We start from the raw sequence: 27543 nt of genomic DNA on the forward strand, positions 1-27543 counted from the left end.
CCTCTAGTGGGCTACTCCACCTAGTGGATACTGATGTAATAACAATAAAGCATGTGCTCAGCACAGTTTTTACTCGGTAGCCATGTTAGTGCAAGCTGTGTGAATTTACTGTGGTTCAAGATATCACAAGTATGAAGGTATAGCCATCGATTGTAAGGCCCCGTAACCCATATGAAAGCATATGGGAATGCTATAGTTACTGAGTTTGTTGTGAAAGTCATAGGGCTAAAAATTCAGTGTAGCCCAGTTTGAGGCTGGGATACTGCCTGGTCGCTAACTTTAGCGCTGAGAAATGTTTACCACCTCCAAACTGGATATTGATTTTTAGCCCCCCCAACAGAGGAGTGGAGCACTAAACTCTTAGAGCGCTAACCCTGATTCTTGGTGCGCTATTGCGGGAGCGCTGCTGAAGTTCTGCCGCTAGGAAACCAGCATCCTAGCACCAAAAAGGGAGGTCAGCTGGACCACCCAAAAACTGAAAGAAAATGCAAGAGAAATTAGCAACAGTGTTGAACACCTAAGAGAGATAAATTAGTACAATTAAATTCCATTTTAACCGCCCACCTGCTCACCTGCGGAAATATTGCCCCAGCAGCAGCTTCTGGTCGCCAGCTTTCCCTGTCGGAATTAGCACCAGACACCGGCAGGCGAAAACATTCAATTTCACGACCACAGCACTCGGGGGGGCGTTGCACACTCATTGATGTCACCTAGTGGATGGCGCTAGAGTGCACAGTGCTAACTCTTAGCGGCGCCGGTAAACCTCCACTGGAGATCAAGGGAGGCGCTGCCAGCACAGCACTCGGTTAGTAAGAGCTTAGCGGCCTGTTAGTGCCCCTCTTGGGTGCTAATGAGTGGCACTAAGCAAGCAAATTTTTAGCCCACAATCTTTCGTGCAAGAGTCTTCATAAAACGTATTTGTGGTGGTTCTATGAGTTCATGCGATTCTGGGACTTCTCATTTTGCGATAAGATTTGTTAGGCACATAATCCACACCACATCACACTGCCTCTCCTCTTTCTCTGACTTAATCAGCCATCTTGGCCTCCAACAGTGCTAATCCATGTTTTGGCTCAATCATACTGTTATGTTGGTAAAATACAAGAGATATTCCTGTTGGGGTTTTTCAATGGGGTTGTTGCATGTAGTTCACGTTTTACACACTCTCAGAATGGATCCATGGCATGGTGCCACTGCGACTCCACCGATATCTTTATCTAGGAAGTTATGTTCACTGTCTGACCAGACCTCCTGAGGCTCTTCTGGAACAGGTACGCCATTTTGTGAAGGCATATGAGAGGTGTTTTCTGGAACTCTGTGATTGATGATTGCAGCTACTTCTGCTTGCGAAGTATTAGTCATCTCATAATTAATCGATGGAGAAAGTCTCGAAGTACCATTAGCGACAAGCATATTATGTTCATTTTCTTTATTTTCTACCTGGAAAGTGTCATGTATTCAACCAGCATTGTAACCCATGTATAAACTGACAAGTTGTACACTGTGAGAACAATGACCACTAGGTGGTGAACTTGTGGGAGACACTCCTAACCTGGACCTTCAGGTATAAAAGGGGAAGCTCCACCCACCTTCATCACTTGAGTGCTAAGGAATAAAGGACAGGTCACAGACTGACCTTCTCTCAAGCATGGGTCACGTGTGCATTTATACTGTATAGTAAGGACGTATCAATGGCGACGAGAAACTGGGATTTAAACCACGCGAGCATGGCCACGAGCAGAATAGACGAGAGGTACTGTGTTAAGGAATGGTTGGACAGAGATTCAACATTGTTAAAGCAGCACACAGTTCTCCAGGCAGACAAGGGCAATCGGGTATGCCCCAACATGTAGTCGAACCCAGAGGGGGAGTTCGACAGAGACAATGGCAAGCTGAACGGCGATTCACGCCATTGCAAGGGACAATGCGGCCAGTAATGGGGCCATCAACACCTGTTAATGGTGCACTCAAGGACAATAACAGGGGCAGTCAGGGACGATCGACTGGCAAGGGATCTTTTGTTTCAAACCGCAACTCATGCTGGAGGCGTGGAGGCATACATTCAGCCGGAGTTTGCAGAGATGAGCAAAATACCTGCAGAAATTGCAGAAATGGACACTGGGGGAAATCGCTGGAAGCTGAAGTTCAGCGAGTTCATGTGGAGCACGTATACAGTTCATACACCAGGACGCCACCGATAATGATGAAAGTGCTCCTCAATGGCATCCTAGTATCAATGGAGCTCGACACGGGGGCCAGCCAGTTCCTGATGGGTATCAAACAGTTCAAAAAGTTGTGGGCGTCCAAGGCCAGGAGGTCAAAATTATCGCCGATTGACGCATAGCTATGAACATACACAAAGGAGATCATTCCGGTGCTAGGCAGCGCCACGGTAGTCGTGACCCACAAAGATTCGGAGAACAGGTTGCCACTCTGGGTTGTCCCGGGGGATGGTCCTGCACTACTGGGGAGGAATTGGCTTGCTGTCATGAACTGGAAATGGGGCGATGTTAATGCAACTTCCTCTGTGGAGCGAGTATCATGCTCACAGATCCTGGACAAATTTGACTCATTATTTCAACCCGGACACTTTCATGGGGGCCAAGGTAGTGACTCACATAAACCCGGAGGCCAGGCCAGTACACCACAAGGCCAGAGCGGTGCCGTACGCGATGCGGGAAAAGATGGAAGACGAATTGGACCTCCTGCTAAGGAAAGGCATCATCTCGCCAGTCGAATTCAGTGACTGGGCAAGCCCAATTGTGCTGGTGCTCAAGGCGGATGGGGCGGTCAGGGTATGTGGTGATTACAAGGCCACCATCAATCAGGTGTCACTCCAAGACCAGTACCCGCTACCGAGAGCGGAGGATCTCTTTGCGACGCTATCCGGGGGTAAACTTTTTTCAAAATTGGACCTGACCTCAGCTTAAATGACCCAAGAGCTGGCGAGTGAGTTGAAGAAGCTGACCACCATCACGACACACAAGGGGTCATTTGAGTACAACAGATGTCCGTTCGGGATTCGCTCGCCACCGCGATCTTCCAACGAAATATGGAAAGCCTCCTCAAGTTGATTTCAGGGACGGTGGTTTTTCAGGACGACATCCTCATCACGGGTTACAATACTGAAGAACACCTCCACAACCTGGAGGAGGTGCTACGCAGACTGGACTGGGTAGGGCTGTGATGGAAAAGGCGAAGTGCATCTTCCTAGTTCCAGAGGTAGAATTCCTAGGGATGAGGGTAGCAGCAGACAGGATCAGCCCTACTGTGTCCAAGACAGATGCGATCCAGAGAGCACCCAGACCCCGTAACACGATGGAGTTGCGTTCGTTCCTGGGGCTCCTGAACTATTTTGGTAACTTTCTTCCCAAATTGAGCACGCTGCTAGAGCCACTACATGTGCTCCTATGCAAAGGTCGTGAATGGGTCTGGGGGGACAGCCAGGAAAGGGCTTTTAATAGAGCACGCAATTTGTTATGTTCCAACAATCTGTTAACGCTATATGACCCATGTAAGAAACTTGTATTAATGTGCGATGCGTCGTCCTATGGTGTCGGGTTTGTGTTGCAGCATGTCAATGCCAAGGGTCAGTTACAGCCGGTAGCTTATGCCTCCAGAGGTCTGTCCCAGGCAGAAAGGGGCTATGGGGTGGTAGAAAAGGAGGCGCTCGCATGTGTATATGCGGTAAAGAAAATGCGCCAGTACCTGTTTGGCAGGAAATTTGAGCTGGAGACAGATCACAAACCCCTAACTTCTCTTTTGGCCGACAACAAGGCCATAAATGCAAACGCATCGGCCCGCATACAGAGGTGGGCACTCAAACATTAGCCGCCGATGACTATACAATTCGGCACAGACCGGGCACCGAAAACTACGCCGATGCACTCAGCAGGCTCCCACTAGCCACCACTGAGGGGGCTACCGAGCATGCTGCTGAGATGGTCATGGCTGTTGAAGCTTTCGGAAGCGAAGGCTCACCCGTGACAGCCCGTCAGATTAAAGTCTGGACAAATAGTGACTTGCTATTGTCTCTCGTCAAGAAATGTGTCCTGAATGGGGACTGGGCATCCACGTACAGGGTATGCCCTGAGGAATTAAAACATTTCACAGGCGCAGGGATGAACTCTTGATTCAGGCCGATTGACTACTGTGGGGAAACCGCGTAGTCATGTCCCAGATGGGCAGAGAGGTGTTCTTCAGAAAACTCCACAATGAGCACCTGGGCATTGTCATGATGAAGGCAATTGCCAGGTCACACGTTTGGTGGCCAGGGATAAACGCAGATCTGGAACTTTGTATTCGCAGGTGCAACACGTGTGCCCAGCTGGGCAATGCGCCCAGGGAAGCCCCCCTTAGCCTCTGGCCATGGCCCGCCAAGCCTTGGTCACACATCCATGTGGACTACGCAGGTCCTTTCATGGGAAAAATGTTTTTGGTTGTAGTAAATGGATCGAGTGTGACATTTTAAATTCAAGCACATTCTCTGCCACGGTAGAAAGTCTACGGGCAATGTTCGCCACCCACAGTCTACCGGACATCTTGGTTAGCGACAATGGCCCGTGCTTCACAAGCACTGAATTCCAGGACTTCATGGCAGGCAATGGAATTAACCATGTTAGAACGGCACCGTTCAAGCCGGCCTCAAACAGCCAGGCAGAACGAGCAGTGCAGATAATCAAACAGGGGATGCTCAGAATCCAAGGGGGTTCCCTACAAAGCCGCTTATCACGCTTCCTGTTGGCCTACAGATCCCGACCACACTCGCTCACAGGGGTTCCACCCGCAGAGCTGCTAATGAAAAGGACGCTCAAAACCCGGTTATCTCTTATACACCCCACCATGAAAGAAATTGTCGAGAGCAGGCGCCAGTCACAATATGACTACCATGACAGGAATGCGAGGCCGCGATGTATTGATGTAAATGATCCTGTTTTTGTCCTCAACTACGCTGCAGGGCCCAAATGACTCGCAGGCACTGTGATTGCCAAAGAAGGGAGTAGGATTCTGGTAGTTAAACTTACCAATGGACAAATCTGCTGCAAACACGTGGATCAAACAAAAAGGAGGTTCAGCAACCCCATAGAAGAAGCAGAGGAAGAACACGATATAGAGTTCACTCCACCACAGGTGACCGAACACCGGAACCAAAGGGAGGAGAGCCCAGTCACTGTGGGCAGTCCGGACAGGCCTGAGGCACTGCAAACAGCAGACACTCAGGCCAGCGCCCAACAACCGGAGCACCAACTCAGGTGCTCTACAAGAGAGCGTAAACCACCAGAGACTCAACCTGTGATCCCAATAAAACTTTAGGGGGGGCGGGGGGGAGGTGATGTCATGTATTCAACCAGCATTGTAACCCATGTATAAACTGACAAAGTTGTACACTGTGAGAACAATGACCACTAGGTGGTGAACTTATGGGAGACACTCCTAACCTGGACCTTCAGGTATAAAAGGGGAAGCTCCACCCACCTTCATCACTTGCTCAGGAATAAAGGACAGGTCACAGACTGACCTTCTCTCAAGCATGGGCCTCGTGTGCATTTATACTGTATAGTAAGGATGTATCAGAAAGAATTAGCAGGATGATGATCACTGGCTCGGTACGGGCTTTTGTATGAAGGGAATTGGCTGCTATGAGCTACTGCCGCATGATCCAAAGTCTGTGGATCCAAATTGGATACTGATTTAGAAGCAGGTTCCATAAGCTGGGTCTTAACTTGAGGGGAAGAATCGTAATGAGGATAAGCTCTCATTTGTTGAATGTTTGGTATTCTATTATCAATCTGGCAACCGTTATAGCCATTAACAGGCATACTATAGTCACCATCGTTACAAAATCTGCCCATACACATCAGATTATTGTCATACCTGTAAGAATTTGGAAACTGTTGGTAGAAAGTCTGAATTGGTGGTAGGGTAAGTTTGTTCATTGGAACCTGATAATGATATGTCTATATTGTGCAAGTGAGGGATAATATGACCCCATATAATTGTGAAAGTTGTCATTGGGTGTGGTTCCATTACATTGGTAATCTGGGTAAGTGCTTGTTGCAGCAGATTGGTAGAAACTGGGAACTAGATGTTGTTTATTAGCTGGAGGAATGAGATGACCTACAGTCAAAACAAAATAAAAGTTTAGAATGCCAGGGTCACCAGCCTGACACCCCGGAGGGATTGATGTGGGGAGGAGTACCCAGCTCGACCCCCTGCCCCCCGAGGGAGCACTGTGGGGAGGAGCGGCCTCCCCACAGCGCTCCGAGGACTGTGGCTGCAGGAGTTCCAGCAGGGCGATGAGGAGGAGGCAGCAGATAACCCCGGCATCGAGGAGAAAGATTATATTGGTGAGTACCCTGTACAAGTTTTTAAAAAATGTATCTTATGCGCAGGAGTCCGGCGGTGTTTTGTCCAGTGCGGCAGCGAGGAAGGGGGAGGGGGGGATCTGCAACAGAAACGATAAACATAATTTTGAAAAATATATAATCACAATTGTGGGAGTCAGCTGGGAATGTGCCATCCGGGAATGGTGCTGGATAAGGGAGTCCCGGATCAGAGAGGTTCAACCTGTGTTACATTTGGTCCCCTCATCCAAATCATTGATATATATTGTTAGTAGCTGAGGCCCAAGCACCGATCCTTGCGGTACCCCACTAGTTACTGCCTGCCAACCTGAAAATGACCACTTATTCCGACTCTGCTTTCTGTCAACCAATCCTCAATACATGCTAGTATTTACTGAGGCATACGAAAGCATGGGCCTTATGGTAAACATTAGTAAGACAAAGGTCCTCCACCAGCCTCTCCTCGCCATACAGCACTGCCCCCCAGTCATCAAGATCCACGGCGCAGCCCTTATCTCGGAGCCTCCTATCAACAAGAGCAGGCATTGATGACGCGATCCAACACCGCTTCCAGTGCCCCAGTGCAGCCTTCTGCCACCTGAGGAAAAGAGTGTTTGAAGACCAGGCCCTCAAAACGGTCACCAAGCTCATGGTCTACAGGGCTGTAGTAATACCCGCCCTCCTGTATAGCTCAGAGACGTGGACCATGTACAGCAGAAACCTCAAGTCGCTGGAGAAATACCACCAACTATGTCTCCGCAAGATCCTACAAATCCCCTGGGAGGACAGACGCATACAATGTTAGCGTCCTCGACCAGGCCAACATCCCCAGCATCGAAGCACTGACCACACTTGGATCAGCTCCGCTAGGCAGGCCACATAGTTCGCTTGCCAGATACGAGACTCCCAAAGTAAACGCTCTACTCGGAACTCGTCCACGGCAAACGAGCCAAAGGTGGGCAGTGGAAACGTTACAAGAACACCCTCAAAGTCTCCCTGATAAAGGGCGACATCCCCACTGACACCTGGGAGTCCCTGGCCAAAGACCGCCCTAAATGGAGGAAGTGCATCTGGGAGGGCGCTGAGCACCTCGAGTCTCAACACCGAGAGCATGCAGAAAACAAGCGCAGGCAGCGGAAGGAGTGTGCGGCAAACCAGACTCCCCGCCCACCCTTTCCTTCAACCACTGTCTGTCCCACCTGTGACAGAGACTGTGGTTCTCGTATTGGACTGTTCAGCCACCTAAGAACTCATGCGAAGAGTGGAAGCAAGTCTTCCTCGATTCCGAGGGACTGCCTATGATGCTGACCTGCTAGTATAGTACCCCCAATCCCATGTGCCCTAATTTTGTAACCTCTTGTGTGGCATCTTATCAAATGCCTTCTGAAAATCCAAATACACCACATCCACTGGCTCTTCCTCATTTATTCTGCTAGTTACAACCTCAAAACTCTTCACAGATTTGTCAAACATGATTTTCCTTTTATAAATCCGTGTTGACTCTGCCCAGTCGTTTTATTATTTTCTAAGTGCCCTGTTACCACGTCCTTAATAATAGATCCTAGCATTTTCCCTACTACTGATGTCAGGCTAACTGGTCTGTAGTTTCCCAACTACATCCAACTTGGATCCAACTTGCCACTTTCCCTTGGATCCCATGGACTTTTATCTTTCTGACAGTGTGCCATGTTGTATCTTATCAAATGCCTTGCCAAAATCCATGCAGACTACATCAAATGCACTACACTCATCAACTCTCCTTATTACTTCCTCAAAAAATTAAATCAAGTAAGTCAGACATGACCTTCCCTTAACAAATCCATGCTGACTATCCTTGGTTAATCCATGCCTTTCTAAATAACGATAAATACTGTCCCTCAGAATTCTTCCCAACAATTTGCCCACCACCAAGGTTAGGCTGACTGGCATGTAATTACTTGATCTATTCCTTTCTCCTTTTTTAAACAGCGGTACAACATTACATTTCATCCGGGCCTGGCAATTTATCTACTTTCACAGATGCTAAACTACTTAATACTTCCTCTCTCACTATGTTTATCTCATCTAATATTTCACATTCCTCCTTAACTACAATCTCTATCATTCCTCTCTTTTGCAACGGCAGATGCAAAGTATTCTTTAAGAACCACACACATATCTCCCGCCTCCACACACAAGCTTCCTTTTTGGTCGCTAATCTTTTTTTAGTTATCCTCGTGCTCTTTGTGTTTATAAAACATCTTTGGGTTTTCCTTGATTTTATTACCAAAATGTTTTCATGCTCTCTTTCCTTTCCTAATTTCCTTTTTAATTTCACCCCTGGACTTGATATGCTCCTCTAGGCTTTCTGCAGTATTTAGCTCTTGGTACCTGATGTAAGCTTTCCTTTATTGCCTTATCCTACCCTGCTCCTATTTCTTACGCAGTTTCACTGTCTCCTGTGGAATTGCTCCAGGACTCTTTCCCACCTATGCTAATAGCAAAATAAAGAATAAAGAACTTGTATTTATATAGTGTCTTTCATAACCACAGGGTGTCCTAATATGCTTTACAGCCAATGAAGTAATTTTGAGGTAAAAACAGAGAATGTTGGAAATCTCAGTGGGTCAGTCTGCATCAGTAGAGAGAAAAACAGTTAACGTTTTGGGTCGACGACCCTATTTGTGTGACGTTGCTTGTTAAATAAAAGCCTGTCCGCTTCTGCGACTATAGTCCCATGGGGAACCGCCCACAAGAACGGCTGAGAATTGCTGTTGCCGTTAATGTCAGTTTGCTTTGCCTTGGGGAAGGGGGTTCTGAAGGTGGATACAATCAGCTGCCCTCTGACTTTTCTGGCATTGATTCCCTTAGCACTCCATGTTGGGTTCCACTTGGGCTCCTCTGCCCTATATCCAGTCTGAGCCCTTCTCACAAGGCAAAATTGTACAGTGCGATAATCTTTACCACCCTTTGCACGATGTACGGCAGAACACCTCATGGCATGTCTAGGCACTTGAAGCGGGTTTTCAGGACCTCGATAGTCCTCTCCGCCACCTGCCAGGTTGCTGCATGTGCACAGTTGTAGTGTTCCTGTGCTTTATTGTTCGTGATGTGGAACAGCATCATAGGGATTTGCAACGCTTTAAAAAACACCCACATAGATAAAAAAAATGGAAAACTGCTTTTTGTGGCAAGAGCTATTGACTATCAGATGAATCTGATACTATATGATGAATGGTGAATCTGTGTAAAACCTTAGTAACACCATGTGCAGTCTTCAGGGAAAATGCTAGAATCTATTATTAAGGATGTGGTGAATCAGTGAAGAGTTTCTTGAGATTGTAACTAGTAGAATAGATAAGGGGGGACCAGTGGATGTGGTATATTAGGATTTTCAGAAAGCATCGAAAAGGTTATTAAACAAAATTAAGGCTCATGGGATTGGGGGTAATATACTAGCACGTGTTGAGGATTGGTTAACGGACAGAAAACAGAGATTAGGAATAAACGGGTCATTTTTGGGTTGGCAGGCTGTAACTAGTGGGGTGCTGTAAGGATCAGTGCTTGGACCCCAGCTATTAACAATCGATATCAATAATTGGATGAGGGGACCAAATGTAATATATCCAAATGTGCTGATGATACAAAACTAGCTGGGAATGTAAGTTGTGAGGAGTATGCAAAGAGGATAGGCAGAAAGGAAAAGGAGGCGGGGTGGCATTGCTGGTTAAAGAGGAAATTAACACAATAGTAAGGAAGGACATTAGCCTGGATGATGTGGAATCGGTATGGGTGGAGCTGCAGAATACCAAAGGCAAGAAAACGCTAGTGGGAGTGTGTACAGACCACCAAACAGTAGTAGTGAGGTTGGGGACAGCATCAAACAAGAAATAAGGGATGTGTACAATAAAGGTATAGCAGTTATCATGGGTGACTTTAATCTAATATTGATTGGGCTAACCAAACTGGTAGCAATGCGGTGGAGGAGGATTTCCTGGAGTGTATTAGGGATGGTTTTCTAGACCAATACGTCGAGGAACCAACTAGAGAGCTGGCCATCCTAGACTGGGTGATGTGTAATGTGAAGGGACTAATTAGCAATCTTGTTGTGTGAGGCCCCTTGGGGAAGAGTGACCATAATATGGTAGAATTCTTGATTAAGATGGAGAGTGACACAGTTAATTCAGAAACTAGGGTCCTGAACTTAAGGAAAGGTAACTTCGATGGTATGAGATGTGAATTGGCTAGAATAGACTGGCGATTGATACTTGAAGGATTGACGATGGATAGGCAATGGCAAACATTTATAGATCACATGGATCAACTTCAACATTTGTACATCCCTGTCTGGAGTAAAAAATAAAACGGGGAAGGTGGTTCAACTGTGGCTAACAAGGGAAATTAAGGATAGTGTTAAATCCAAGGAAGAGGCATATAAATTGGCCAGAAAAAGCAGCACAACCAGAGGACTGGAAGAAATTTAGAATTCAGCAGAGGAGGACAAAGGGTTTAATTAGGAAGGGGAAAATAGAGTATGAGAGGAAGCTTGCTGGGAACATAAAAACTGACTGCAAAAGCTTCGATAGATATGTGAAGAGAAAAAGATTAGTGAAGATAAACGTAGGTCATTTACAGTCAGTTGAACAAATACTTTGGTTCGGTCTTCACGAAGAAAGACACCATTAACCTTCCGGAAATACTAGGAGTCCGAGGGTCTAGAGAGAAGGAGGAAATGAAGGAAATTCTTATTAGGCGGGAAATTGTGTGAGAGAAATTGATGGGATTGAAGGCCGGGGCCTGATAGTCTGCATCCCAGAGTACTTAAAGAAGTGGCCCTAGAAATAGTGGATGCATTGGTGATCATTTTCCAACAGTCTATCAACTCTGGACCGGTTAGCCTGACGTCAGTAGTGGGGAAAATGTTGGAATCAATTATTAAAGATGAAATAGCAGCGCATTTGGAAAGCAGTGAATTTGGAAAGCAGTGACAGGATTGGTACAAGTCAGCATGGATTTATGAAAGAGAATTCATGCTTGACAAATCTTCTAGAATATTTTGAGGATGTAACTAGTAGAGTGGACAAGGGAGAACCAGTGGATGTGGTGTATTTGGACTTTCAAAAGGCTTTTGACAAGGTCCCACACAAGAGATTGGTGTGCAAAATTAAAGCACATGGCATTGGGGGTAATGTACTGACGTGGATAGAGAACTGGTTGGCAGACAGGAAGCAGAGAGTCGGGATAAATGGGTCCTTTTCGGAATGGCAGGCAGTGACTAGTGGGGTGCCGCAGGGCTCAGTGCTGGGACCCCAGCTATTTACAATATACATCAATGATTTAGATGAATGAATTGAGTGTAATATCTCCAAGTTTGCAGATGACACTAAACTGGGTGGAGGTGTGAGCTGTGAGGAGGATGCTAAGAGGCTGCAGGGTGACTTGGACAGGTTAGGTGAGTGGGCAAATGCATGGCAGATGCAGTATAATGTGGATAAATGTGTGGTTATCCACTTTGGTGGCAAAAAAAGGAAGGCAGATTATCTGTATGGCAGCAGATTAGGAAAAGGGAAGGTGCAACGAGACCTGGGTGTCATGATACATCAGTCATTGAAAGTTGGCATGCAGGTATAGCAGGCGATGAAGAAAGCAAATGGTATGTTGGCCTTCATAGCGAGGGGATTTGAGCATAGGAGCAGGGAGGTCTTACTGCAGTTGTACTTGGCCTTGGTGAGGCCTTACCTGGAATAGTGTGTTCAGTTTTGGTCTCCTAATCTGAGGAAGGACGTTCTTGCTATTGAGGGAGTGCAGCGAAGGTTCACCAGGCTGATTCCCGGGATGGCAGGACTGACATATGAGGAGTGACTGGATCGACTGAGCCTGTATTCACTGGAGTATGGAAGGATGAGAGGGGAACTCATAGTAAAATATAAATTTCTGATGGGACATTGAAACATAGAAACAAAGAAAATAGATGCAGGGTTCGCCATTCAGCCCTTCGAGCCTGCACCGCTATTCAATAAGATAATGGCTGATCATTCCCTCAGTATCCCTTTCCTGCTTTCTCTCCATACCCCTTGATCCCCTTAGCCGTAAGGGCCATATCTAACTCCCTCTTGAATATATCCAATGAACTGGCTTCAACAACGCTCTGCGGCAGGGAATTCCACAGTTTAACAACTCTCTGAGTGATGACGTTTCTCCTCAACTCAGTCCGAAATGGCCTACCCCTTATCCTAAGACTATGACCCCTGGTTCTGGACTTCCCCAACATCGGGGACATTCTTCCCGCATCTAACCAGTCCAGTCCCATCAGAATCTTATACCTTTCTATGAGATTCCCTCTCATCCTTCTGAACTCCAGTGAATAAAGGCCCAATTGATCCAGTCTTTCCTCATAAGACAGTCCAGCCATCCCTGGAATTAGTCTGGTGAACCTTCGCTGCACTCCCTCAATAGCAAGAACGTCCTTCCTCAGATTAGGAGACCAAAACTGAACACACTGTTCGAGGTGAGGCCTCACTAATGCCTTGTACAACTGCAGTAAGACCTCCCTGCTCCTATCCTCAAATCTCCTCGCTATGAAGGCCAACATACCATTTGCCTTCTTCACCGCCTGCTGTACCTGCATGCCCACTTTCAGTGACTGATGAACCATGACACCCAGGTCTCATTGCACCTCCCCTTTTCCAAATCTGCCGCAATTCAGATAATATTCTGCCTTTGTGTTTTTGCCCCCAAAATGGATAACCTCACATTTATCTACATTATACTGCATCTGCCATGCATTTGCTCACACACCTAATTAGTCCAAGTCACCCTGCAGCCTCTTAGCGTCCCCCTCACAGCTCACACCGCCACCCAGTTTAGTGTCATCTGCAAACTTGGAGATATTACACTCAATTTCTTCATCCAAATTGTTAATGTATATTGTAAAGTGTTGGGGTCCCAACACTGAGCCCTGCGGCACGCCACTGGTCACTGCCTGCCATTCTGAAAAGGACCCGTTTATCCCGACTCTTTGATTCCGTCTGCCAATCAGTTCTATATCCACGTCAGTACATTACCCCCAATACCATGCGCTTTGATTTTGCCTACCAATCTCTTGTTCGGGACCTTGTCAAAAGCCTTTTGAAAGTCCAAATATACCACATCCACTGGTTCTCCTTTGTCCACTCTGCTAGTTACATGCTCAAAAAATTCCAGAAGATTTGTCAAGCATGATTTCCCTTTCATAAATCCATGCTGACTTGGACCGATCCTGTCGCTGCTTTCCAAATGCGCTGCTATTTCATCCTTAATGATTGATGCCAACATTTTCCCCAGTATTGATGTCAGGCTAACCGGTCTATAATTCCGTGTTTTCTCTCACCCTCCTTTTTTAAAAAGAGGTGTTACATTTGCTACCCTCCAGTCCATAGGAACTGATCCAGAGTCGATATTTGGAAAATGATCACCAATGCATCCACTATTTCTACGGCCACTTTCTTAAGTACTCTGGGATGCAGACTATCAGGCCCCGGGGATTTATCGGCTTTCAATCCCATTAATTTCCCTAACACAATTTCCCGCCTAATAAGGATATCCTTCAGTTCCTTCTTCTCACTCGACCCACTGTCCCCGAGTACATTCGGAAGGTTATTTGTGTCTTCCTTCGTGAAGACAGAACTGAAGTATTTGTTCAATTGGTCTGCCATTTCTTTGTTCCCCATTATACATTCACCTTATCCGACTGCAAGGGACCTACATTTGTCTTCACTAATCTTTTTCTCTTCATATATTTATAGAAGCTTTTGCAGTCAGTTTTTATGCTCCCTGCAAGCTTCCTCTCGTACTCTATTTTCCCCCTCTAAATTAAACCCTTAGTCCTCCTCTGTTGAATTCCAAATTTCTCCCAGTCCTCAGGTTTGTTACTTTTTTTAGCCAATTTATATGCCTCTTCCTTGGATTTAACACTAGCCTTAATTTCCCTTGTTAGCCACGTTTGAGCCACCTTCCCTGTTTAATTTTTACTCCAGACAGGGATGTACAATTGCTGAAGTTCATCCATGTGATCTTTCAATGTTTGCCATTGCTTATCCACCTTCAACCCTTTAAGTATCCTTTGCTGGTCTATTCTAGCCAATTCACGCCTCATACCGTCGAAGTTACCTTTCCTTAAGTTAAGGACCCCAGTTTCCGAATTAACTGTGTCACTCTCCATCTTAATAAAGAATTCTACCATATTATGGTCACTCTTCCCCAAGGGCCCTCGCACAACAAGATTGCTAATTAGTCCCTTCTCATTACACATCACCCAGTCTAGGATGGCCAGCTCTCTAGTTGGTTCCTCGACGTATTGGTCCAGAAAACCATCCCTAATACACTCCAGGAAATCCTCCTCCACCGCATTGCTACCAGTTTGGTTAGCCCAATCAATATGTAGATTAAAGTCACCCATGATAACTGCTGTACCTTTATTGGACACATCCCTTATTTCTTGTTTGATGCTGTCCCCAACCTCACTACTACTGTTTGATGGTCTGCACACAACTCCCACTAGCATTTTCTGCCCTTTGGTATTCCGCAGCTCCACCCATACAGATTCCACATCATCCAGGCTAATGTCCCTCTTTACTATTGCATTAATTTCCTCTTTAACCAGCAATGCCATCCCGCCTCCTTTTCCTCTCTGGCTATCCTTCCTAAATGTTGAATACCCCTGGATGTTGAGTTCCCAGCCTTGGTCACCCTGGAGCAATGTCTCCGTGATGCCAATTATATCACATTCGTTAACTGCTGTCTGTGCAGTTAATTCGTCCACCTTATTCCGAATACTCCTCGCATTGAGGCACAGAGCCTTCAGGCTTGTCTTTTAGAATTTTGCTGTAATGTGGTCCTTTTAGTTTTTTGCCTTGGGTTTCTCTGCCCTCCACTTTTACTATTCTCCTTTCTATCTTTTGCTTCTGCCTCCATTTTATTTCCCTGTGTCTCCCTGCATAGGTTCCCATCCCCCTGCCATGTTAGTTTAACTCCTTCGCAACAGCAAGAGCAAACACTCCCCCTAGGACATTGGTTCCGGTCCTGCCCGGGTGTAGACCGTCCGGTTTGTACTGGTCCCACCTCCCCCAGAACCGGTTCCAATGTCCCAGGAATTTGAATCCCGCCCTTTTGCACCACTCCTCAAGCCTTCATCTGGGCTATCCTGCGATTCCTACTCTGACTCGCACATGGCACTGGTAGCAATCCTGAGATTACTACTTTTGAGGTCCTACTTTTTAATTTACTAGCTCCCTACATTCGTCCCGTAGGACCTCATCCCGTTTTTTACCTCTATCTTTGGTACCTATGTGCACCATGACAACTGGTTGTTCACCCTCGCTTTTCAGAATGTCATGCACCCGCTCCGAGACATCCTTGACCCTTGCACCAGGGAGGCAACACACCATCCTGGAGTCTCGCTTGCGGCCGCAGAAATGCCTATCTATTCCCCTTACAATCGAATCCCCTATCACTATAGCTGTCCCATTCTTTTTCCTACCCTCCTGTGCAGCAGAGCCACCCACGGTGCCATGAACTTGGCTGCTGCTGCCCTCCCCTGATGAGTCATCCCCTTCAACAGTACCCAAAGCGGTGTATCTGTTTTGCAGGGGGATGACCGCAGGGGACCCCTGCACTACCTTCCTTGCACTGCTCTTCCTGTTGGTCACCGATTTACTATCTGGCTGTGTACCCTTTACCTGCGGTGAGACCAACTCGCTAAACGTGCTATTCACGTCATTCTCAGCATCGTGCATTCTCCAGAGTGAATCCACCCTCAGCTCCAGGGCCACATTGCAGTCCATCAGGTGCTGGAGGCGGATACACTTCCCGCACACGTAGTCATCAAGGACAGCGGAAGCGTCCCTGACTTCCCACATAGTACAGGAGGAGCATACCACGTGTCCGAGCTGTCTTGCCATGACTTAACCCTTAGATTAACTTAAATTGGCAACAACAATGCTAAATGTTACTTACTGATATAGAAAAGAAAACGAAAAACTACTTACCAATCACTTACCCCCATGACTGTGACATCACTTTTCAATTTCTTTCTACTTCTTTTTTGCCTTCTCCCTGCAGCTGCACCGGTCCGGTAGGCCTCACCAACGAACTCCCGACTGCTGAATTGGCGGCCTTTTTATAGGCCTCCGACCCCGGACCCCAGCCTCACCAACGAACTCCCGACTGCTGAACTCGCGGCCTTTTTATAGGCCTCCGACCCCGGACTGCAGCCTCACCAACGAACTCGACAGGTTAGACGCAGGAAGAATGTTCCAGATGTTGGGGATGTCCAGAACCAGGGACACAGTCTAAGGATAAGGGGTAAGCCATTTAGGACTGAGATGAGGAGAAACTTCTTCACCCAGAGAGTTGTTAACCTGTGGAATTCTCTACCGCAGGGAGTTGTTGATGCCTGCTCATTGGATATATTCAAGAGGGAGTTAGATATGGCCCTTATGGCAAAGGGATCAAGGGGTATGGAGAGAAAACAGGAAAGGAGTACTGAGGTGAATGATCAGCCATGATCTTATTGAATGGTGGTGCAGACTCAAAGGGCAGAATGGCCTACTCCTGCACCTATTTTCTATGTTTCTATGTTTCAAAGGGCTATAGCGAGGGTAAGTGAATGGGCAAGAACATAGCAAATAGAATATAATGTGGAAAAATGTGAAGTTATCCACTTTAGTAGGAAAAATAGAAAAGGAGAGTATTTTTTTAAAAAGGTGAAAGATTGGGAAATGTTGGTGTTCACAGGGACCTGGGTGTCCTTGTACACAAATCTCTGAAAGTTAACATGCAGGTGTACAGCAAGTAATTAAGAAAGTGAATGGTATGTTGGCCTTTATTACAAGAGGATTTGAGTATAAGAGTAGACATCTTATTGCAAATATATAAGGTGAGACTGCACCTGGAGTATTGTGTACAGTTTTGGTCTCCTTACCTAAGGAAGGATATACTTGCCATAGAGGGAGTGCAACAAAGGTGCACCAGACTGATTCCTGGGATAGGGGGATTGCCCAAAAGGAGAGATTGAGCAGACTAGGCTTATATTTTGTAGAGTTTAGAAGAATGTGAGGTGATCTCATTGAAACATACAATACTCTTACAGGGTAGATGCAGGATGTTTCCTCTGGCTGGGGAATCTAGAACCAGGGAGCACAGTTGCAGAATAAGGGGTTGATCATTTAGGATGGAGATGAGGAGAAACATCTTCACTCAGAGGGTGATGAATCTTTGGAATTCTCTACCCCAGAGGGCTGTGGAGACTCAGTCTTTGAGTATATTCAAGACAAAGATCGATAGATTTGTGAATATTAAGGGAATCAATGGATATGGGGACTGTGCAGGAAAGTGGAGTTGAGGTAGAAGATCAGCTATAGTCTCATTGAATGGCAGAGCAGGCTCTGGAGGCTGAATGGTCTACTCCTGTTCCTAATTATGTTCTTATGAAATTGGGCTCCTTTGCACCTCCAGAGAGCACTAATGAGGCTCAAATGGGTTTGCAACTGGACGCGGCAAGATCAGCGACTCCCGCTAAATTCGGCATGAGTTGTGCAGCGACAGTACGGAGATCGAAAATGTGTTCTGCCCACCTGCTGCATTACTGGGCGGAAACACCAGCAGCTGCAGGAGGTGAGCATCGGATGTCCGGCCTCTTCGGGGACGATGCTTAAAGGCGAGTTGGCTGAGGTAAGTAAAAAAAAAAAAATTACCTTCTCTCTCACAGGTTTTTCACAGGTTCCTGGGGCAATTGATCAGCCCAGCACTCTGCTTGATTTTTATTTGCAGTGTCTGCAGCGATGGCCCTTCCCTTTAAGGGATACAATGCTGTTCCACTCACTGCGCCGCCTGCTGCCAATTACGCTTCAGGAAAGAAGTGGAGTGCTTGGTTTAACACTCCACTTCATTCTTGAAATGCAAATGCCGAATTTTTTTAAAAGTTTGAAATCATTAGCGCCCGGCGCTAATTTTTCAAACTTTAAAAAGTTAACGCCTCAAACAGGATGCTCCCCAATTTCACCCCCTTAGACTCCACACTATAAGAAGGATGTTGAAGCAAAGAGGGTACATCACAGATTCACTGGTATAAGGAAATACAAATATGTTAAAGATTTGAAAAATTGGGGGTCTTGGTAGAACAGAGGAGATTATGGGTGATTTGACTGAGATGTTTAAAATTATGAAAGAATAGGACAGAGTAGCTAGAAAGAGACGGAGTCCAGTGATTGAGGGGTCTAAACAAGGGAACATAGATATAAAATTACATGCAAGAGATTTAGGATAGAAAGCAAGAGAAACCTTTTTACACAGAGTGTTATAAGGCTGTGAAATGCACTACTGGAGATAAGATTTTAGGTAAATACCAAGTCAACATTTAAGAATGGGTGAGATAGGTTGAAGGAAAGAGGAACAAAGAGATATGGAAACAGGGCGGAGAATAAATACAGACTGGTTGGGCTGAACAGCCTGTTTATGTTGTCATTTGTAAGTAATTCTATGCATTACAAATGACCAATCTTCTACAAACTGCCATCCTTTTCCCAGTACCCCTCCTCTACAAACATGCTTTCACAAACATGCTACCATCCTTCAAAAAACAATCTACCATGTTTATCAACTATCTTACTACAAACTATCATTCTTATACAATCATTCTACAGGCAGCCATCCTTTGACTAGCAAACTATTGCCCTTCTTCAAAATGTTTTCCTTCTACAAATGACTGGGCGTCAAAGGGAAAGCCTTGCAGTAGCTAGAATGTCATCTAGCAAGGGACGATGGCTTAGATTGTTTGGAGGCCAGTCATTGCAGCCCTAGCAAATGACTGCAGGAAATCCTCAGGAACATGTCCTTGGCCCAAACATATTTTGCTGCTTCACCAATAACCTTTCCTAGTCATAAAGTCAGGATTGGACTGTTCGCTAAAAATTCAGCTCCATTCACAAGTCTTAATAATGAGGTAATCTCCACCAGCCTATGTTAGGACCTGAATAACATCCAGGTTTGGGCTGATATGTAGCAGGTAACATTCACACCATACATGTGCCAGGTAATAATTATCTTGCACAAGAGGAAACCCACCTATCTCTCCTTGACCGTCAATGGCACCACCATCACCAAGTCCCCTACCATCAACATATTGGGGGTCACTGAAAGCCTAAAGTGACCAGCCAGATGAACACTATGGCTACAAGATCAAGGCAGAGGCTTGTATTTTGCGACAAGTAGCTCAATTCATCGCACCTCAAAACCTCTCCACCATTTACATGGCTCAAGTCAGAAGCGTGATGGAATAATCCTCACTTATCTAGAGAGGGTTCAGTCGAAAGTAACGTACAAAAAGCTCAACACTATTGAGGAAACAGTTTTCTTGATTGGCATCTGTCATCAGGCTCAATATCCAACCCTCGATGATGGTGAACTGTGGCTGCAGTATGTAGAATCTACAGGATGCACTGCAACAATGCACCAAGGTTATTTTGACAGCATCCTCATCCCACACAACCTCTACCACCGAGAAGGACAAAAAGCAGCGATGTCATGGGAATGTCATTGTTTCCAAGTTATACATGACCAGGAAATTATGGTAAAAACCCATCTGGTTTACTAATGTCCTTTACGGAAGAAAATCTGCCATTCTTACCTGATCTGTCTTATATGTGACTCCAGACCCATGGCAATGTGGTTGAGTCTTAACTGCTCTTTGAAATGGCCTAGCAAGCCACTCAGTTGTTACAAAGGGTTACAAAAAACAGTAAGAATAAAACCAGACGGACCACCCGACATCGACCTAGGCACACCGAGCCCAGTCGATCCTGTAAAGTCCTTCTCACCACTATCTGGGGACTTGTGCCAAAATTGGGACAGCTGTCCCACAGACTAGTCAAGCAACAGCCTGACAGTCATATTCAGAATCATAACTTTCCACCAATGTCCCAGACTCCATCACCATCCCTGGGTGTGTCCCGTCCCACCGGCAGGACACACCCACCAGGGGTAGCAGCACAGTGGTATACAGTCGGAAGGGAGTGGCCCTGGGAGTCCTCAACATTGGCTTCGGACCCCATGAAGTCTCATGGCATCAGGTCAAACATGGGCAAAGAAACCTCCTGCTAATTACCACCTACTACCCTCCTTCAGCTGATGATCAGTACTCCTCCAGGTTGAAAAATATTTGGAAAAAGTACTGAAGGTAGCAAGGGCACAGCATGTACTCTGGGTGGGGGACTTCAATGTCCATCACCAAAAGTGGCTCGGTAGCACCACTACTGACCGAGTCCTGAAGGACCTAGCTGCCAGATTGGGCCTGCGGCAGGTGGTGAGAGAACCAACACGAGGGGGAAAACCTGCTTGACCTTGTCCTCACCAATCTGCCTGCCGTTGATGCATCTGTCCATGACCGTATTGGTAGCAGTGATCATCACACAGTCCTTGTGGAGATTGTGTCCTGTCTTCACACTGACACTTCACGTCGTGTTGTGTGACACTACACCGTGCTAAATGGGAAAGATTCAGAACAGATCGAGCAGCTCAAAACTGGGCATCCATCTGTAACCTCATGGCCTGCATATCCCTCACACTACCATTCCCAACAAGCCAGAGGACCAAACCTGAATCAATGAGTTCAGAAGAGCATGCCAGGAGCAGCACCAGGCACTTAAAAATGAGGTGCCAACCTGGAGAAGCTGCAACACTGGACTACATGCATGCTAAACAGTGGAAGCAGCATACGATAGACAGAGCTAAGCGATCCCTCAATCAACGAATCGGGTCAAAGCTCTGCAGTCCTGCCACATCCACTTGTGAATAGTGGTGGACAATTAACTAACGAGAGGAGGAGGCTCCATGAATATTCCCATCCTTAATGATGGCAGAGCCCAAGACGCGAATGTAAAAGGCAAGGCTGAAGCATTTCCAACCATGTTCACCGAGAAGCGCCGAGTGGATGATCTATATTAGCCCCCACCATCACAGAAGCCGGTATTCAGACAATTCGATTAATTCTACGTGATATCAAGAAACGGCTGAGCGCACTGGATAGTGCAAAGGCTATGGGTCCCGACAACATCCTGGCTGCAGTGCTGAAGACTTGTGCTCCAGAACTTCTTGTGCCTCTAGCCAAGCTGTTCCAGTACAGCTACAATACTGGCATCTATCTGACAATGTGGAAAACTGCCCAGGTATGTCCTGTCCGCAAAAAGCAGGACAAATCCAATCCGGCCAATTACCACCACATCAGTCTACTCTCAATCATCAGCAAAGTGATGGAAGGTGTCGACGACAATGCTATCAAGTGGCACTTGCTCACCAATCCCCAGTTCGCATTCAGCCAGGACCACTCAGCTCCAGACCTCATTACAGCCTTGGTCCAAACATGGACAAAAGAGCTGAATTCCCAAGGTGAGGTGAGAGTGACTGCCCTTGACATCAAGGCAACATTTTACCGCGTGTGGCATCAAGGAGCCCTAGTAAAACTGAAGTCAATGGGAGTCAGGGAGAAAACTCTCCACTGGCTGGTGTCATACCTAGCACAAAGGAAGATGGTCATGGTGGTTGGAGGTCAATCATCACATCCCCAGGATATTGCTGCAGCAGTTCCTCAGGGCAGCATCCTTGGCCCAACCAACTTCAGCTCCTTCATCAATAACCTTCCCTTCACCATAAGGTCAGAAGTGGGATGTTCACTGATGACTGCAGTGTTCAGTGCCATTCGCAACTCCTTAGATATTGAAGCAGTCCATGCCCGCCTGCATCAAAACCTGGATGACATTCAGGCTTGGGCTGATAAGTGGCAATTAACATTTTCGCCAAACAAGTGCTAGGCAATGACCATCTCCAACAAGCGAGTCTACCACTGCCCCTTGACATTCAATGGCATTACCATTGCCGAATCCCCCACGATCAATATCCTGGGGGGTCACCATTGACCAGAAACTTAATTGGACCAACCACATAAATACTGTGGCAACAAGAACAGGTCAGAGGCTGGGTATTCTGCGGCGAGTGTTTCACCTCCTGACGCCCCAAAGCCTTTCCACCGTCTACAAGGCACAAGTCTCCACTTGCCTGGCTGAGTGCAGCTCCAACAACACTCAAGAAGCTCGACACCATCCAGCTTGATTGGTACCCCATCCACCACCTTAAACATTCACTCCCTCCACTACTGGCACACCGTGGCTGCAGAGTGTACCCGCGACAAGATGCACTGCAGCAACGTGCCAAGGTTTCTTCGGCAGCACCTTCTAAACCTGCGACCTCTACCGCCTAGGACAGCAGGCGTATCGGAGCACCGCCATCTTCAAGTTCCCCTCCAAGTCACACCATTGTGACTTGGAAGTATATCACCGTTCCTTCATCATCGCTGTATCAAAATCTTGGAACTCCCTCCCCAACAGCACTGCGGGAGTACCTTCACCACACAGATTACAGCGACACACACCGAGACAGACATCATCTGCTGCTGGAGGGCCATCAACTCAGTGAAAGACGCACTTTGGTCTTGCCGAAACTTGCTGGTCTTCCAGAGCAAGGAGAAGTCCACGTCTGCGTGTTGCAGACTGGCGCAATCCAAGATCCAGGTGTACGTGCTGAGGGACGCACTAAAAATTGGTGCAGTCCCGGCAAAGGCATGGTGGGGAAGAACCACAGTTTAAAGCCCTTCCGCCACGATAAACCCAGGGGCTGGAATCAGTATAAAACTCCCCTCGGGCTGTACTTGTAAACTTTTTGTAAACATAAAGCACCGTGATCTGAAAAAACCTATGTAGTGCCATGTATAATGCAAGTTCTGTTTAGTAATGTATGTTGCAAAGAAATGTAACTCTACCCTCACCCATTCCGTGTACCGTATAGTGCCACTAGTAAATTAATTTGATGAATGTATTACAATGTATCCTGGATTGTACTGAAATGTACCTCGAAATGTAAAGCAAGCAAATGAATTGAACGGAACTGCCGCCAGCATCCAAATGTACTGAACTGTCTTCTAATGTATTGTGCAAATTTTTTATATGAATAAAGTATATTTTGAAATTAAAAAAATCACATTACAGCGATTCAAGAAGACGGCTCATCACCACCTCTCAAGGGCAATGAGGGATGGGACAAGGACTAAGCAGCTGGAATGTATTTCCCCATGGTCTGCATAATGATGGAAGGTGAAAAGGAGCAGCTGAGGCTAGAGGCACTGAGAGTGAGGTGCCATGGCTGAAGACAGCAACCCACTCACTATTGGTCGCACTGCATCTGTGCTTATTTTACACCATTTTTTTACATTCCAGTGTAGGCAAATAAATGCAGGAAATTTCGGCACAAGATCCCGGTGGAAATTTGTGGGCTACAATGCATGGTTATCCATTCATTCCCTCTTGGCACGTGATGAGTAGCAATAATGCAATCAACTAGTCTAACTTTTCAACATCTTTTAAAATGTACACAAGACATTACAGGGAAAGAAAAGCACAAAATGATTGCAAGCGGTGTCTTCACAGGAAAAACAAGGTCAGAATTTTATTCTGTGGAAATGGCTGAATATTTTAGTTACGAATTGAGCCACATTGCTGTCTCTGTCACTATTAATTTTATGCTTCTGTGCAGTGCTCATCAGAGCAAAAGAAAGATGACCTACTGTGCAGAACCTTTATTTGGGGGAATGGGAGTGGGTCACAAAGAGACATCAATGTCAACCTGTCAAAGGCAAACAAAACGGGTGACTTTGGACCTATGGTTCCCAAAGCGCTCTACTACTGTGGTTTCCTCGGGTCATTTCTGGGTCTGTTGTAAACTAATTGATAAAGATAGAGTACAATGATTAATTAGTTAACAACTATAATTATTGTATCATGTGACTGCCAGGATAGTAGGAGCACTAGGTGGACCTTGGTCTTTCTGCATTTAGCAATTCCTATATTCCATGATTCTTCCCTCGCATCCTATCTAACAATCAGGCTGACTCCAGCAGTAGATGGAGGAAATGAGGACAAGTTAATTAACAGAACTCCACTGCTTGGCTCAAATGCTCATACATACATGAATATTTTTCATTTTGTAGTACACCCTCATTGTTATTACAGGTTCTGAATACAGTAGTTGAAAGTTTATATAAAAAGTCAACAGAATGAAAATTCTAAAATTATTCAACTGTGCAAGAACCTATCTTGTTTACACAAAATGCCACAGCCTCACGTTGTAGTCAGACTGGGCAGCAACATTTGAACAATTGTATAACCAAATCTTCACAGTTCTTGCACTTTTAATTTCCTCATCTTCTTTTTGTCCCACCAAAGCCTGTCAAAACAAAAGTGAGAAAACAATTTGATCTCTTTAATTTTCAGGGAATGATTAAACACAACTATTTTTGCACCTATGTTCTATATCTGTTTTTTTGTGAATTTGGATAATAGGATAAAAGTTAAAGCACAACACACAGCCTGCTCATTGCTGCAGAAAAGTTACAAGCTTCATTTATCAATTTGAATTTATTCCTGCTGAGTAAAATAACCTGTAACATGCAATATCCCAAACTGGTATTAAAGACTAGGCTGGGTAATTTGTGTTGCTTCTTGACTGTATCCAGGAAGTTCCCTTTTATCATTTTCTTTGGTATTTCAAGTTTCAGTCCTTTTCATGAATTTATGACATATCTAACTGTACAGGAGTCATTTATAACCAAAATGTTGGACAATGCCCAGCACTATGTATGGGGGTGGGTACATGTCACGCAGTTCCTAGAGGATGTATGGTATCAGTCATGGTAGCACTCTTGCCTCTGAATCAGAAGCTGTGGGTTCAAGTCCCACTCCAGAAACTTGAACACTTAATCTAGCCTGACACTTCAGTGCTCCGATGGGTAGCTGCGAACATTAAACCAAGGCCCCATCTGCCCTCTTGAATGGACATAAAAGATTCTATGGCATTATTTGAAGAAAAGCAGGGGGCCCACCCTGGTGTCTTGGCCAATATTTATCCCTCAAACACCATCACTAAAAAAAGATTATCTGATCATTATCACATCACTGTTTGTGGGACCTTGCTGTGTACAAATTGGCTGCCTCGTTTCCCTATATCACAACAGTAACTACACTTCAAAAGTAGTTCAGTGGGACATCCTGAGATCATGAAAGACACTATCTGGATTGAACTGTATATTCTGTTTGGAACTCTGGGACCGTCCAGATTGACCAAAATGGTCTTTTCTTTTCCCATATATTCCTATGAATACCTGGGGCTCCTTGCACCCTAAACAAGGTTACTTGCATCAGAGCATTTGTGGCCCAAGAGGAAAGGGAACTTCCAGGCAGGGGGGTTTCATGGGCTAGCAGAACAGCAGGGTCTAGTATGCCTCGTGAAAGGGAGTGTGACTCCTACATCAGGGACTTGGCCTGGACCCCTCAAGATTGTGAAGGTTTGTAATATTTTCTCAGCTCATTTATAAAGTGGGTTGATGGGGTCACATTGCGGCATTTCTCTTCTTCCTCCTGCACCCACCCATCTCCCCAGAATGGGCAGCCTCCACTGCATTTTGTGGCTTCCCCATCTGGCAAGTGGCCAAGGTGTACCCATAGAGGTGAGGGCACCCAATGGCAATATTTGAAAAAATTGACCTCCCCCGACCCCACATACTCTGGCTGGGCCACGAGAGCAAGTCACTTGTGGGCGCAATGCAGCACTTACACCAGAACCTTGACTCCATTGTGCACTTTAGCTATGACATACCAGAATAGCAGGTGGACCTGGGCAACTCACACCACAGTAATGGGGGAATAAACAGCAGGCATGGATGTTACCTTTTAATAGAGTCAGACATTAACATTACACTTTAGGCATTAGCTCCAAGTGTTATTAATGTTACAAAAGCATTATTAAATTGCAACTATAGGACAGAGGTGTAAACAAATCTCATGGAATCTACAACATATGAAGGCTGGTACATGTCACGCACTCCATTGAAAACTGCTATGGAAACATTTCCAATGTTAAAATGTCCACAGTTACCCGATACATTTTCTGTAACCCCCCTCAGGTTATAGGATTTTCAATGTTAAATCTGATAAATGACCTGTCATGATTCGCTGTAACACCACCATGTCATGCTGTTTTATCATTTCCCCACAAATCTCTCAAAAAGCTTTCTGGAAAAAGTTTTAACTGCCAATTTATTTCTCAATAACTTACATTTATTTCTAAAAGAAAGTTTTAAACAAATAAAACATTCAGAAAGTTACATATTTTACAATAGCATGATTAAATTTATCCACTGAATTGTCTTGTGCCTTTTAATGCCTTCATTAAAATATTTTTAACTAAAAAGGCATCAGCCTCTCCCAAAAGTCTGAGCTTGGACTTGACAATTTTTGCCTACAGTTGCGAATGTTAGTTGGAGACAAGTGGTGCTGTGTTGCTATTTCCCAGGATGCATCAGTAGCACTCAGTCAGTTTTACTGACGCATTTTTTCCAAGCTTTTAGCAGATTTTCTTCTGTTATGTTGTAAAATTATTTGAAAAAAAGCTAGAGATCAAATTTCCAAGGCTTCAGTCAGGTAAAGTTTATTTCAGTCTTTTTTTTAAACCTGTGTGTGTAGCTTTTGTGGTGTATGCAATAAACTTTACAAAACACATTAAGCAGAGAGACTATCCTCATTCTAATTTAATTTTTGAAAAATGAGTCGAATTTTTAACCAAACAGAAAGCCTTGAATTATCTCACCTGTATTTTGTTGACAATTAGCCCTTGGGGTAAGCAAGTGGAGGTGAGGGGCAGTGGATGGAGGGGAGGATACAGGGGTTAAGTAGGTTACTTGGGGTAACAGTAGCAATGGGGGAAAGAGTGGCAGAGCATTTGGAGTGAAGACGTAAAAGGAAGGGGAGAGGATAATCCTTAAAGTAAGATGGGAACATGAGGTGAAGGAAGGGAAGGAAGTTACTGATGGACACATTTTCCCCCATTCCCCCGCCAGAAAATGCAGCCTGTAGCCATTGGCTGTTCCATTCCCCACCTCAACCCAACCCACCACAACATACCACTATAACATACCTTTAAAGAGAAGAACTAAAAAAACAGAAAAAGAAGCATAAGAGGAAAGAGAGAGAAGAGAAGACAAAAGAAATGGAAGAGGAGATGGAGAGAGAATCAACAACACGAGGACAACAAAGACAGCTGAGGAAGAGATAGTGTTCCTCAGCCTAACATGTACATTTCCATA

General features: G+C 45.6%; 1 protein-coding gene across 2 annotated transcripts in view; it reads right to left on the bottom strand.

Annotated features, from left to right (window-relative positions):
• Window positions 1-23826: 23826 nt before the first annotated feature.
• Window positions 23827-27543, bottom strand: part of saraf (store-operated calcium entry-associated regulatory factor) — a 53708-nt gene continuing 49991 nt past the window's right edge. For both annotated transcript variants that reach the window (XM_070899281.1, XM_070899363.1), the window contains one exon: window positions 23827-24629. Coding sequence is in view for 1 of the 2 variants with exons in the window: in XM_070899363.1 (XP_070755464.1) it covers window positions 24604-24629 (26 nt within the window). In the remaining variant the exon portion in view is untranslated. The remainder of the gene's footprint in view (window positions 24630-27543) is intronic.

Source organism: Pristiophorus japonicus, chromosome 1 (assembly GCF_044704955.1).
Source record: "Pristiophorus japonicus isolate sPriJap1 chromosome 1, sPriJap1.hap1, whole genome shotgun sequence".
In the NCBI taxonomy this organism is placed as follows: Eukaryota; Metazoa; Chordata; class Chondrichthyes; family Pristiophoridae; genus Pristiophorus; species Pristiophorus japonicus.